Raw genomic sequence first — 14,479 nt, 5'->3', positions numbered from 1 at the left:
CCCAGGAGCATCCTGTGGGGGGTGCTCCGGGAGTATGGGGTGGATGGCTCCTTACTAAGGGCCATTCAGTCCCTGTACCAAAGGAGCGGGAGTTTGGTCCGTGTAGCCGGTAGTAAGTCGGACCTGTTCCCAGTGAGGGTTGGACTCCGCCAGGGCTGCCCTTTGTCACCGGTTCTGTTCATAATTTTTATGGACAGAATTTCTAGGCGCAGCCGGGTGGGGGAGGGTGTCGTGTTCGGTGATCGGAGGATCTCGTCCCTGCTTTTCGCGGATGACGTGGTCCTCTTAGCTTCATCGAACAACGACCTCCAGCTCCTGCTGGGGCGGTTCGCAGCCGAGTGTGAAGCGGCTGGGATGAAGATCAGCACCTCCAAGTCTGAGGCCATGGTCCTCAGTCAGAAAAGGGTGGATTGCCCACTCCGGGTCGGGGAGGAGGTCCTGCTTCAAGTGGAGGAGTTCAAGTATCTCGGGGTATTTCGGGCATGTCCCACCGGTAGGAGACCTCGAGGCCGACCCAGGATACGATGGAGGGATTATATCTCTCGTCTGGCCTGGGAACGCCTGGGGGTTCCTTCGGAGGACCTGGCTGAAGTGGCTGGGGAGAGGGCTGTCTGGGCTTCCCTGCTGAAGCTGTTGCCCCCGCGACCCGGACCCGGATAAGCGGAAGACGACGAGTACGAGTACGAGTACTATACCCAACACTGTTAGGGAAAGACTTAGTGACAGAATGGAAAGACAGCTGACAGGAGGGAACAGTCCCCGCCGGGGCTACAATGGGTTAGCAGCTCATTGTGGCAGTAGCCCAGGCTTTAATAAGCCGTGGGCTACACCCCACTTCGCTACAAATGTAAATATCGATAAAATACCCCTAGAGTCTGCGAGAGCAGGGGCGGAAGATGACTCACCTTTGACTGATACGGTTTTTGACTCTGGAACGAACTTGACACTGAGTAGGCAAAGCATGTTGTTGGAAGCCACTAATTCAGATGGAGATGGGAAGAAGCAGCAGGTTTGTGTGTGTGGCTGGCAAAAGGTAACAACGGTAAAGGGCCTCAGAATCCATCAAGGGAGTAACACAGGGACCCCACATTGATATCTACAGTGGCTTGCAAAAGTATTCATACCCCTTGAACTTTTCCACATTTTGTCACATTACGACCACAAACATGAATATATTTTATTGGAATTTTATGAGAAAGACTGACACAGAGTGGCACACAATTGTGAAGTACAAAGAAAATTATACATGATTTTAATATTTTTTTACAAATAAAAAACTGAAAAGTGCAGTGTGCAAAAGTATTCAGCCCCCCTGAGTCAATACTTTGTGGAACCGCCTTTTGCTGAAATTACAGCTGCAAGTCTTTTGATGTATGTCTCTACCAACCTTGCACATCTAGAGACTGCAAATTTTGCCCATTCTTCTTTGCAAAACGCCTCAGTCAGCTCAGTCAGATTAGATGGAGAGCGTTTGTGAATGGCTGTTTTCCGATTTTACTACAGATTCTCAGTTGGACTTAGGTGTGGACTTTGACTGGGCCATTCCAACACATGAATATGTTTTGTTTTAAACCATTCCATTGTTGCCCTGGCTTTATGTTTAGGGTCGTTGTCTTCCTGAAAGGTGAACCTCCGCCCCAGTCTCAAGTCTTTTGCAGACTCCAACAGGTTTTCTTCCAAGATTGCGCTGTATTTGGCTCCATCCATCTTCCCATCAACTCTGACTATCTTCCCTGTCCCTGCCAAAGAGAAGCACCCCCAGAACATGATGCTGCCACCACCATGTTTGACAGGGGGGATGGTGTGTTCAGAGTGATGTGCAGTGTTAGTTTTTGCATTCAGGCCAAAAAGTTCAATTTTGGGCTCATCTGACCAGAGCACCTTCTGCCAGATGTTTGCTGTGTCCTCCACATAGCTTCTGGCAAACATCAAACGGCACTTCTTGTGGTTTTCTTTTAACAATGGCTTTTTTCTTGCCACTCTTCCAAAAGGGCCAGATTTGTGCAGTGCATGGCCAATAGTTGTCCTGTGGACAGATTCCCCCACCTGAGCTGTGGACCTCTGCAGTTCGTCCAGAGTCACCATGGGCCTCTTGGCTGCATCTCTGATCAATGCTCTCCCTGTTCAGCCTGTAAGTTTAGGTGGACAGCTGTGTCTTGGTAGGTTTGCAGTTGTGCTATACTCTTTCCATTTCCGGATGATGGATTGAACAGTGCTCCGTGAGATGTTCAAAGCTTGAGAAACCTTTTTTATAGCCTAACCCTGCTTTAAACTTCTCCGCAACATTATCTGACCTGTCTGGTATGTTCCTTGGACTTCATGATGCTGTTTTCTCCCCAGTATTCTCTTAACAAACCTCTGAGGCCGTCACAGAACAGCTGTGTTTGTACTGAGATACACACAGGTGGACTCTATTTAGTCATTAGGTCAACATTCGGTCATTCAGCAATCGTCAGGTGACTTCTGAAGGCAATTGGTTGCACTCAGAGAAAAGGGGGATGAATGCTTTTACACACCGCACTTTTCAGTTTTTTTGTTTGTAAAAAAAATAAATAAAATCATGTATAATTTTCTTTGTACTTCACAATTGTGTGCCACTCTGTGTCAGTCTTTCTCATAAAATTCCAATAAAATATGTTCATGTTTGTGGTCGTAATGTGACAAAATGTGGAAAAGTTCAAGGGGTATGAATACTTTTGCAAGCCACTGTACTTTCTTTATTCTTTCTTTATTCTTTATTTCAAGGATAGCCCCTTGAGATGCACCATCTCATTTTCGAGGGGGTCCTTACAATAATGACAAACAGTACAAAGATGATAGGCTAAAAAGTAAGTACTAAACATGATTCCAAAACACATAAACACAAAGACACTCACACACTCACATACCCACACACACTCCAACAATGCTCCCCAAAGCTAACCCCCCATCTCCACCTCCACCAGCCCGTATTACACAAACAGGGTACGATCAGAGAAATAAATAAATCCCTCTGCGAGAAATAGAAGTAAATTTGTACACATAGGCATACTATACACACAAATAAATACATTTGTTATGCACACGTAAGGTATAAGGTACATAATTGTACACAAATGCACACATATTTACAGTACAGTAGACAAAAGGAAAACAAGTATGAGTAGAGTGAGTCCTAGAGAGAAAAGTTAAGACAGATCAGAAACAAGAGCAGGATATTTGAAAATGCGTAATTAAAGATGATTTGAAGATATGAAAAGAAGTCAACGACCTAAGTGAGGAAGGAAGGTTGTTCCAATCTGATGGAGCTTTAAATTTGAATGCCCGACGACCAATTTCTTTGCTGATTCTAGGTGTAACTAGAAACAAATGGTCCGTATGCCGTAGGCTATACTGAGAACTAAAAGGGATTAAAAGTTCTTTCAAATATGAAGGGAAATTAAAATGAATACATTTGAAAATAAGTGTTAACCAATGGAGTTGCCTTCTGGACTTGGGGGCAGGCCAGTTCAAGGACTCATACATTAGACAGTGATGGGTTCTATAAGGACACCTGAGCACAAATCTACAGAGACTATTATATACTACATTAAGAGGACGGAGATTTGATTCAAAGGTGTTACCATAGATCACATCAGCATAGTCCAGTATTGGGAAAATTAATTGTGTTATAATTCTTTTCCGGACTTCTTGTGAGAAGCAGTCAACAGAACGATAAAGTGATTTCAGACAACTAAATATTTTCTTGGTGATTGAATTAATATGAAATTTAAAAGATAGCTGGGAATCAAGCCAGAGGCCTAGATATTTAAATTCTTCAACTTTTTCAATTGATGTTCCATCAAGAAGGCTAATGGACCAGTTATTTAACAGCGAAGGATCAGGTCGAGTGCAAAACAACATATTATATGATTTCCTTTTGTTCAAGAGAAGCTTGTTTGAAGAAAACCATCTTTGAACCAGATTGAAATCAGATTGTAGAGAATGTTGAATTTGTGAGATATCAGAGCTGGAAGAGTATAATACAGTGTCATCTGCATATAAATGAAGTTGGCAGTCAGAACAGATTTGAGGGAGATCGTTAATAAAGATCGAGAACAACAGAGGACCTAGGGAGGAGCCCTGTGGAACACCTTTATCAATGATCTTAAAATCTGACTGACTTCCCAGAACAGAAACACACTGACTTCTATGATGAAGAAATGAATTAAAAAATAATAAAGAGTTAGTAGAGAGACCAATAGCATACAATTTGTCTCAGAAGAAGATAATGATCAACCATATCAAATGCTTTTGAAAGGTCAATAAATATAGCACCTGTAGGCATATTGCTGTCAGCTGCTGACAGTATGTCATTTGTAAATTTTAAAAGAGCAGTGGTGGTTGAATGGCTAGGTCGATAACCTGATTGGTATGGAGATAGTATATTATAGTCTGTAAGATATGTAGATAATTGATTAAATATTAATTTTTCAAATATTTTTGTTATGCTATTGATAATCGAAATTGGTCTATAATTATCTATGTCTGAGGTGTCACCTCCCTTATGAAGAGGGGTTAATCTAGCACTTTTCCATGAAGAGGGTGTTTCACAAGTTGCGAAGGATAAATTGAATAAGTCAGCTAGTGGAAATGACAAAACTTGAGAGGCAATCTTAAAGAACTTAATTTCCAAACCATCTGGACCAGCACTGCATCCAGAGTTTAAATTATCAATAACCCGCTGAACGTCAGTTGGAGAGATAGTTTTAAAGCAAAAGGAGCTGCCACACCTAGTCGATGTGAGACCAGAGTAAGTGTAACCAGACAGAGAGCTGCCAATAGTGGAAAAGTGCTCACTGAATGCCTCTGCAATTAATAAAGGTTCACACACAGTTTGATTGTTTAATCTAATATGCATTGTAGGGCTTTTTGTGGATTTATTGGTTATACTATTGATTCCCTTCCAGAATTTCTTTGGATTCTTAAAATCAGTTGATAAGCAGTCCTTATAATAATTTGCCTTTGCATTTCTTGTGTTAGTTTTACATTTATTCCGTAACTCCCTATAAGCATTCCAGTCAGCAGGATCCTTCGTTTTACGGTATTTTTTCCAAGCCTTGTCTCTTTGTTTGAATAAGTGTATGAGATCTCCCTTGATCCAAGGTAGATGTCTGCCTTTGACCCTAACTGATATCCAAGGAGCATGCTTGTCGATAATCTCGACAAACTCGGTATAAAAGAAATTCCAAGCATCTTCAACAGTTGGAATTAATTGAAATCTCTCCCAATTTATATTTAATATGTCCTGAATGAAGTGTTCAGGGTTCATTTTATGAAAGTGTCTTACTTTAATCAATTTAGAAGGAAGATGAGGTATTTTGATTTTCCAAATACAAAAAACCATAGAGTGGTCACTAAAAGAGTCAGGTAAAACCCCAGATTGTAAAATTCTACCAGGATGTGAGACTAAAATCCAGTCAAGCAAAGAAGAAGAACTGGGACCGACTCTAGTGGGTTCAGTTATGAGTTGTGTTAGATTTATACTATTAAAGAGATTGCGATCTTTTTGAGAGGAGCGATCCAGCCAATTAGAATTGAAGCCACCTAATATGATCTTTTCACTGGTGCAGTCTAAAGAATTAATAGTAGACAAAATACAATCAGTAGTTTCTGCTGGAGCAGATGGGGGTTTATAAATATTTCCAATGATTAGTTGTTTATTTTCATGAAAAATTATTTTCACGAAAAGGGCTTCAAAATGCAGGGGATTCTCATTTGGAAGAATAGGTTCAACAGTCAAAGTTGAGGATACATATGTTAAGAGGCCCCCACCTCTTGAGCCTCTATCGTTCCTAAATAGAACATAATTGTCAAGTTTAGCTTCATCATCAGGAATATTGCTGTTTAGCCAAGTTTCAGACAGAGTGATGCCATGGGGTTTATTATAGGTAAGCCAGGCTCTCAATAAATCAATTTTAGATGGCAAGCTCCTAATGTTCAGATGAATAACATGCAGCCCTTTAGCACACTTCATTATTCCAAGATAACTGAATAAGTATGCGCAAAATCTGGCAGTAGGAATGCACACAGAGCATCATCGCAATGATGGAGGTAGTGACTGGTGAGCATTGGGGGGAGGCGGCGATAGAGCCGAGTGAGACACAAACTAAGAACATATACACACACACACACATACAGATGGACGTACACATACAAAACAGAAAGCAGGGGAAGCATAAGGCACGTTCACAGGCCGTGTTACTCCTCACAGCTCACTGCCTGGTCTGCTTGGCTCATGATAATAACAACCAATGGAAGAGAGAAAAAAAAAAAAAAAAAAAAAAGCAGTCTTGGTAAAGAGAAAGTAAATTAGAGTTGTAGGGAGAATCATCACCACCATTATCATAGTCGTAAAGTAGATAACTGCCTATTATTTAGCTTAAGCTAAGCTTTAACAATAATTTCAAAAACAAAAACAGAAAACAAAACAAAGTCCTATTCCTTTTAGATCCTTTTATTTATTTTTCATATTTTTCCTTATCCCTTTTCTTCTCCCTTTCTTCCTTCCTCTCTTCCATCATTTAACATTTCCTTCATTTCATTTAGAACTTTAACGTCTTTCCTTTTTACCCATAAGTTTTACGACGTGTCACTTTACCCACGTTTTACGTCGCCGGGTCCGTCACCATTTACGGCAAACAAAGGAGGCATCAAGCCAGGTATATCATGCAGTCATGCTGAATGCATACTTCTTAAGAAGTGCATTAAGTCAGTCGGTTGAAGTCCAACAACAGGAAATAATCCACATTTCACAGAACATGAGCACCCCGAACGTTCAGGCAGGTACAAGCACTGAGGCGGACAGAGAGGCCAGCCAGCTAAAGAGGGAGAAAATTAGTGGTCAGAAACCAAGGGTTAAATAGACAGGTGCAGCAGAAAATAACGATGGGGCTAGTGCGCTAGGTAGGCTTAAAGGGACGGCAGAGAACAAGTTGAAGAAAATGGGAGATCTCATTTACGATTATGGTAAGGAAAGATTTGGCGTGGCTGAGAAACGGAAGAAACTAGGTCGGCGTTTCCGATGCCTGAGGACAAAGACTGAGAGGCTGAAGAAGAGTTTCTACCCACATGCCATCCGCCTGCTCAACTCTGAGCCTTAACCGGACTTAAACACCACTGCACCACTGCACTTTACTCACATAGCTGCTTAATACTGTAAATGTGTGTATATATACAAACTACCCCCCCTCTAAGTTTACACTGGAGTTTTACGGTCTATATTTTATTCTATATTACAATCTGTATTTTATTCTGTTTTTCTCGGTGTACATTACACCTTGTGTGTTAAGGAATTTGCAGTTACTACTGTTTTACTGTAGTACTTACTTTTGAATAATATCGAAAAATATTCAGCCATGTTGCAAAAAACTAGCAGTAGCAAATTACAGGTAAACACGCTGACTGTCACGGGTGTGCGCAGCGCTCAGAGACGACATCATCCGGGGTGTGTAGGTCAATCACAGACCCCGGATGATGATAACAGGCAATTCCGGACCCGGGAATAGCACTAGTACGATAACAAAATATTGGTGCTGCTTTTTCCTGCATAAATCTCTTAAACCACAAAGCACTTTTCAAAACTACCAAACATTCAATTATTTTGAGGATTTTTAACCCTTTAAATGCCAGTTTGATTGCTTAAAGTCACTGTTATTATTCATGAAAAAACACAAAAATTTGTTATTTTCCATAAAACTAATGTGGAGGGGCTAGAGAATTTTTTTTAAATCAGACTTGGACGTGACCAAGATTATCTAAAATATTGTCTTTAATGTGTTATTAGTTTTTGTGTGGGATCAGATTTAAAATGTACTACCCTTGAGTCAGTGGAAAAAAATATAGACAAATATAAATATATAAAAAATAGACCGTACTGCAGGAAACTTGGTGGGCTTGAAAGGAGTCATCCACAAATTATTATTGTCAAATTTCAAGCAGTTTACTGTGGTGGTTTGTGAGATATAAATATGTAGTCATTGTAGCACCCCCTCGAGCCCGAATTTCACGAAACTCAGCATGATTGTACGCAAGTATATTATAATGACAGTTGCTAAGTTTCATAAAGATTAGGTGAATACTTCAAACGCAATATGTTACAGATTGTGTATGACAAATTTCATGAAGCTAGCTATTTCAGTTTTTGAGATATTGAAATGTTGCTTTTGTATATATACTTCACAAAATATTAGCTTTGGAATTATACCGTGCCATGCGGTAAAAATTAATTAGCCATTAACTTTGTAATCAATACCCTTGCTAAAGTTCTTTTGAGAACTTTTCATTATCTTTGTCCATAAATGATACATGCCAAGTTTGGTGAGAATTGGATGAACAGGCTAGGAGGAGTTAATTTTGCTTTGAGGTGTAATTTTTTCAAAATGGTGGAAAAAAATGGCAGGCAGAAAAGGGCGTGGCCTAGTCCATTAGAACCAGGGCTATGTAGGGAATCAGAGGGAGAAAGAATTTTGTTTCCAGGGCTCAAGGTTCTCGAGATATGAGCCAAAACGTAAAGTGGCTTATTATAGCGCCACCTAGCTGTATGCATGTGTATTGACACCTTGGCAAAGTGGAACGCTAGGACTTCTACCAAGTTACCAACTTTGATGCCTTTTGCCCTTGCAGTTTGTCATGGGCAGACACTTTTAGCTAAGCAGAAACAGAAGAATAAAAATCGCAGCAAGATCAATAGAGATCCTGCAACGTTTTGCATGGAACCCTAAAAAAAATGCAACAAAATCAATAGTGATCCTGCAACTTCGTTGCATGGACCCCTAACTAACAGGCAGAGCACTCTTCAAAAGGTATTAGACAGAGCATGTGAATATTTTTGGTAAAAATGCGTACAGACTAAGTATATATGTATATTTTTATATAATGTATGTACACGTCTCTTTGTCTATTTCTCTACATGTATTTAAATGTAACAAATCTCAGTTTTAGAACATAGTGGAAAAAATGTATCTGTCTTCCACTGTGTTGCGAAAATCATTCTTACAGCTGCTGACGTTTTATTTGGAATGGCTGTTTTTGTCGAAAGACATATCCTGTGGTCGGGGAAAAGAGGTTAGTCTGTTTGCGAAGGGTCAAATCATTGGCAATGCATCAAGCAAAGAAAACATCTAAGGAGATTGCAGAAACTACTAAAACTGAGTTAAAAACTGTCCAACACATTATTAAAAACTGGAAGTATAGTGGGGAACCATCGTCTTCAAAGGAGAAATGTGGCTGGAAAAAAAACTTGATTGATCGTGATCAGCGAACACTTAAACGTTTAGTGAAATCAAATTGCAGAAAATCACCACTAGAACTCAGGACCATGTTTAATAGTGAAAATAAGAGCATTTCCACACGTACAATGCAAAGGGAACTCAAGGGATTGGGAATGAACAGCTGTGTAGCCTTAACAAAACCATTAATCAGTGAGGCTAACCAGAAAACAATTTGCTAGAGAGCATAAAAATTGGACTCTGGAGCAATGGAAGAATGTCATGTGGTCTGATGAGTCCAGATTTACCCTGTTCCAGAATGATGGGTGTATCAGGGTAAGAAGAGAGGCAGATGAAGTGATGCACCCATCATGCCTAGTGCTTACTGTACAAGCCCGTGGGGGCAGTGTTATGATCTGGGGTTGCTACAGTTGGTCAGGTCTTGGTTCAGCAACATTATGTGCCCAAATAATGAGATCAGCTGACTACCTGAATATACTGAATGACAAGGTTATTCCATTAATGGATTTTTTTTCTTCCCTGATGGGACGGGCGTATTCCAAGATGACAGTCCAGGATTCATCAGGCTCAAATTGTGAAAGAGTGATTCAGGGAGCATGAGACATCATTTTCACACATGGATTGGCCACCACAGAGTCCAGACCTTAACCCCATTGATTATCTTTGGGATGTGCTGGAGAAAGCTTTGCGCAGTGGTCAGACTCTCACATCATCAATTCAAGATCTTTGTGAAAAATTAATGCAACAGCAGATGGAAATAAATCTTGTGAAATTGCAGAATCTTATTGAAAACAATGCCATAGCAAATGCGTGCTGTAATCAAAGCTAAAGGTGTGTGTGACCTTTTTTTCTGGTGGCGCCTTTTTTTTTTTATGGCCAGGCAGTGTATTTCACTATGTTTTCACTAAATGTATCTTTCACTACACCATTTATTAAATGCTGATAAAGTGATGGAGTGCTTCATTTCCCCTTTAAACTAAACTTGTTTTATAAATGTTTATTTTTTACATATTTATCTATGTAAAAGAGACAAAAGCTATATCTTATGAAATAGGCCTGTTACAAAGGTCTCATTGCAAGTAGTGACTGAGAATTATTTGAACTGAGAAACAACACATTACTGCCTGACTTCTATAGGTTTAACACATGGCTAATTATAACTATCACTTCACTGTCAAGTAAGTTTAACTCATTCTTTCACAGTTTGGTCGGAGGACATAAACCAAGCAAGATCATGCGGTTTGTGGATAAGATTACCAAGTCCAAATACTTTCAGAAGGCCACAGAGACAGAGTTCATCAAAAAGAAGATGGAGGAAGTGTCCAATACGCCACTTTTGCTCACAGTGGAGTTGCAGCAGCTCCAAGGAACGCTGTCTGTCAACATACCCCCTCCTCCCACTGACAGGATATGGTATGTTAACGAGTAGTTTTTCTTCTTCACAGTCTACTGAATGCTGCGCAGATTAAATTACCTTGTTTGTCAAAAGGATGAATTGTCACATTTTCGTCAGAGATGGCACTTTCACACCCACATAAGTCTGGTGCAAACAAAGGTCTTTAAGACGACTACTTTGCACAGTTTCCTCTTGTGTGACCCTGGTTTCTTGGTGTAAATTATTCACTGAATACATATACAATAAGGATTTCTTAAATCCTACTATGCAACAGCATGTTTTATTGAAGGGTCTTCATGATTTTTTTATTTATTTTTTTGGTAGGTATGGCTTTAGGACTCCACCTCACCTAGAACTGAAGGCTCGACCTAAACTGGGAGAAAGAGAAGTCACCTTGGCTCATGTTACAGACTGGATAGAGAAAAAACTGGACCAGGAATTCCAGGTATTGATAATAATAACATTGTTTCTGTAATTCAACTACAATGTAGCGCAGCCAAAAAAACACAGTAAATATTTTGTTTATTTGTTGTTAATTGACAAACAAATCACCACCAAAAATACATTTAGCATCTTTACAATACAACCCTGATCCTGTAAGAGATATTTGCACACTGCCTATCATGTTCATATGGTTCACTGTACAGTAGGTGTCAAAAATCTGTCAAGATTACCAAATATTTAACACACCATTCTCATTCTTTCTGTTTTTTTCTGCCCTCTTTTAGAAAATCCTTGTAATGCCAAACATGGACGATGTGTGGCTGACTATCATGCATTCTGCCATGGATCCACGCACAGCTGGTGGACCCCTAGTTGGCTCCTTACTGGACCCAGAACCATCTCAGCCAGACATGGAGAGCACCAGCCAGTCAAGAAGATTGTTTACAGTGTTTCCTAAATCTTATTAAGTCTCAAAATGGGAACTGGAGCCAAAGTCATTATGTCTGGCACTACTGTAACACATTCCCGTAAGAAGGCGCCCTCTCACTTAACATAAAAGAGAGCGCATGAATTGTACAGGAACGAGGTAGTCAGTAGTATTTCTCATGCCAGCGGAGAAGAAGAATTGTCTTTGAAGGGTTTATGTAATAACAAGAACCTACTGAACGGAAGCTGAAATATGAACGGAGTCACGTTTTGCTCATAAGTGGGGTTGGGTTAATTTAATAAATGGGAATCTATTGATATATATATATTATTTCCTATGAATATGTCGATGTGGAAGTATTCACCAGATACCTTACAGCCCGCAAATGACAAGAGATGGAGCATGGTAGGGTCCTAGAGCTGCAGCAAGTAGATCTATAGAATTTTTATTTTTTTTAATATTGAATCAGGTAAAAGAGTACATTTGAAAAGCTCAGATACTGGATGTTTATTCACCATTAAACATTAAAACCTTTAAGTGGCTTTCTATCAGAAATTTTGAACAGGTGTTATCTAACAGTATTTCTTTGTGCTGTGATCAGACATTGAATTGCCAAACCCCTCTCTTTATGCCACTCATGCCGATATGTATGTCTTATGGACATGCTCAAGGGCAAACATACACAATGGAAGAAAACTTGTCAATCACTATGTAAATCCATTATGACAAATACCGTTCTATACAATGACATAAAAGTGACATGTGTTAGAATGATCGTCTTTGATATGAAAGTGTATGTATGATGAAAAGTCTCTCTCGAGGCCTCTGTATTTGAATGTATGTATGGATATATTTGGTTCCAATTGTTATTCTGTGAAGACAGTTTTGACCCAGTCACGTTGGGTCTGGGGTATGCAAATGATTTCACAAAAATTAGTAAACTGTTTTCTTTTTCATATCTTTCACTTGGTCAGTATGTTTAGGGAATACAGGGTGGTGTATTTATCTGTGGATCACTTGTACATTATGGTATTAGTGTTGATGATGATGATGTTGGAAGTGAACATGACCAATTCTGATATGTCACAGTGCTTTAAAATACTCTACCCACCATATTGTACGTACACTTCAGTGTAGTGTAACAGCACTTGAGTGAAGTTAAGGTACGTACCTTATATATTGCCAAGAATGTAAAGCATTATCTATAGGACTCATATTTGTACCCATATTATAAATCTTAAACCAAAAACCTTGATTAAGCCTGCAGTACTGAATCTGCCTAGGTACATATCCTGTATTAATACAGCATAGTGAGGAGATATTTACAGTTGAGCTCCAATAAATGCATTAACATTGTTTACAGGATATGTTGTTTTCATTTCATCTCTTTGGATACTAAAACACTGTAACACAAAATTAATCTTTGGTCTGTATGATCACTTTTTTCCTATATGTGCTGTTTTTTTGTGTTATGTATTGTTGAATGACTACATGAAGTTGGTTAAGGTTTCAGGGTTTTTTTTTTGGTTTTTTTTGGTATAAACAGAATAAGATTTTTGGTGAAATACGAAGATCATGACATGATTTCTATCTGTGAATTAATAATGACTTTTTAAAATGTCCATGTAATTTTAAGGCTTAAATCAGTGATGATGTGTATCTGCCTTATTTATAAAGCAAAATAAATCTATCAGTTAAAATCTTTTCTTTTTTTTTTTTTTTTGCTTCAGCTTCTGTATTCTGAATTGCAGGTGTAAATATTGCTTGTTAATTTGCTTTTTGACTGAAAGGGGTATTCTATTGAGGCCAGTCTAAGGCAGGCGTGGACAGGGACAAAAAATCGGACCTGGCAATTTGGACCAGACCCGCCCACCACATTCGATAACGCACGCTTTTTCAGTCTTTTTGGTCTCTTAACGTGTATACCAACTGTACAACTCTTTAAAACCACGTACCTTAAGCCATGAAATGAGTTAAGGAGAATCGGTGAGAGTGGACACATTAAAACACATTAAAAAATGTCATTTATTAACACTACAAAAATGTATACTCCACCACTCCATCACAGTAATGAATCTTAAAGCAGTATCCGTAATTTTCTTTCATTAGCCTACATTGTCTTTTGGCTACATAAAAACTGCACCAAACTAATTTTTTTTTTCCAGGCCTAAAAAGTAGCTTAGGCCTACTAGTTAAACAATCAATAGCCTAATAACGAAATCAGAATGCTGCCTGCTAACTCACTTTTCATGTTAGTCAGAGTGGTGGCTTTACATTTACAAATATACCTAGAATTAAAGCTGCGAGCAGCATTGAACGGCCCTCATACCCCGCGCCCGTCAGGGACCGGCAACTGTGGTGTTACTGCAGGTCTTAGGGGATACACGGGTGTAACAATGCACTATGGCATGATGCATAGTCCGTGCAGTTGAATATTTTTCAGAGCACATCATCTGTGACGGCTGTTTTGAATGTATTCTTTCTGTGGCATCAAAGTATGTTAAAACAGCTTCACACAGACACACACACAGACCGACAACCCACCAGAGACAAATGGCTCCGTTGCATAGCCCCATTGGGTCCCTGCACTTTGTTGCTCGGGCCCAAATAATAATAATAATAAACGATACGAATACAACAGGGTCCTTGCAACTCCCGTAAAGCAGTCCAGCTTACCGCATGTTCTACTAGGCTACATCGGGGATGGGCAACTGGCGGCCCGGGGTCCTGCGACCTCACTCGAAGTGGCCCTTAATAATTTCTGAAAATTATAAAAATGTGTCCTCTGCGGCACTGAATCAGTTGTAATGACACAGTTGGCCACTAGATAGCGTCTGTAATGCAGACGCCGCCTCGTGCACGCTTCCACCGGTCTTCTACACCAGTGAAGAAGAGACGCTTGAAGAACAAGTTGTTGTTTTTTTTCTTTTCTTTTACAGTTTCTCTCTCGGTCTCAAAAGATCC

The 14,479-nt window shown here is 39.7% G+C and overlaps 1 protein-coding gene across 2 annotated transcripts in view; it reads left to right on the top strand.

The window, feature by feature from the left end:
- Positions 1 to 13,192, top strand: part of LOC311495821 (testis-expressed protein 2-like) — a 90,498-nt gene extending 77,306 nt beyond the window's left edge. For both annotated transcript variants that reach the window (XM_084555436.1, XM_084555435.1), the window contains exons 11-13: positions 10,452 to 10,661; positions 10,969 to 11,089; positions 11,373 to 13,192. In XM_084555436.1, the coding sequence (XP_084411562.1) occupies positions 10,452 to 10,661; positions 10,969 to 11,089; positions 11,373 to 11,555 (514 nt within the window). In that variant the 3' untranslated portion in view covers positions 11,556 to 13,192. The remainder of the gene's footprint in view (positions 1 to 10,451; positions 10,662 to 10,968; positions 11,090 to 11,372) is intronic.
- Positions 13,193 to 14,479: the final 1,287 nt, after the last annotated feature.

This window comes from Chelon labrosus, assembly GCF_963514085.1.
Source record: "Chelon labrosus genome assembly, chromosome: 2".
NCBI lineage: Eukaryota > Metazoa > Chordata > Actinopteri > Mugiliformes > Mugilidae > Chelon > Chelon labrosus.
The sequence above is the reverse complement of the archived record's forward strand: the minus strand, read 5'-3'. Positions and strand labels throughout refer to the sequence as shown.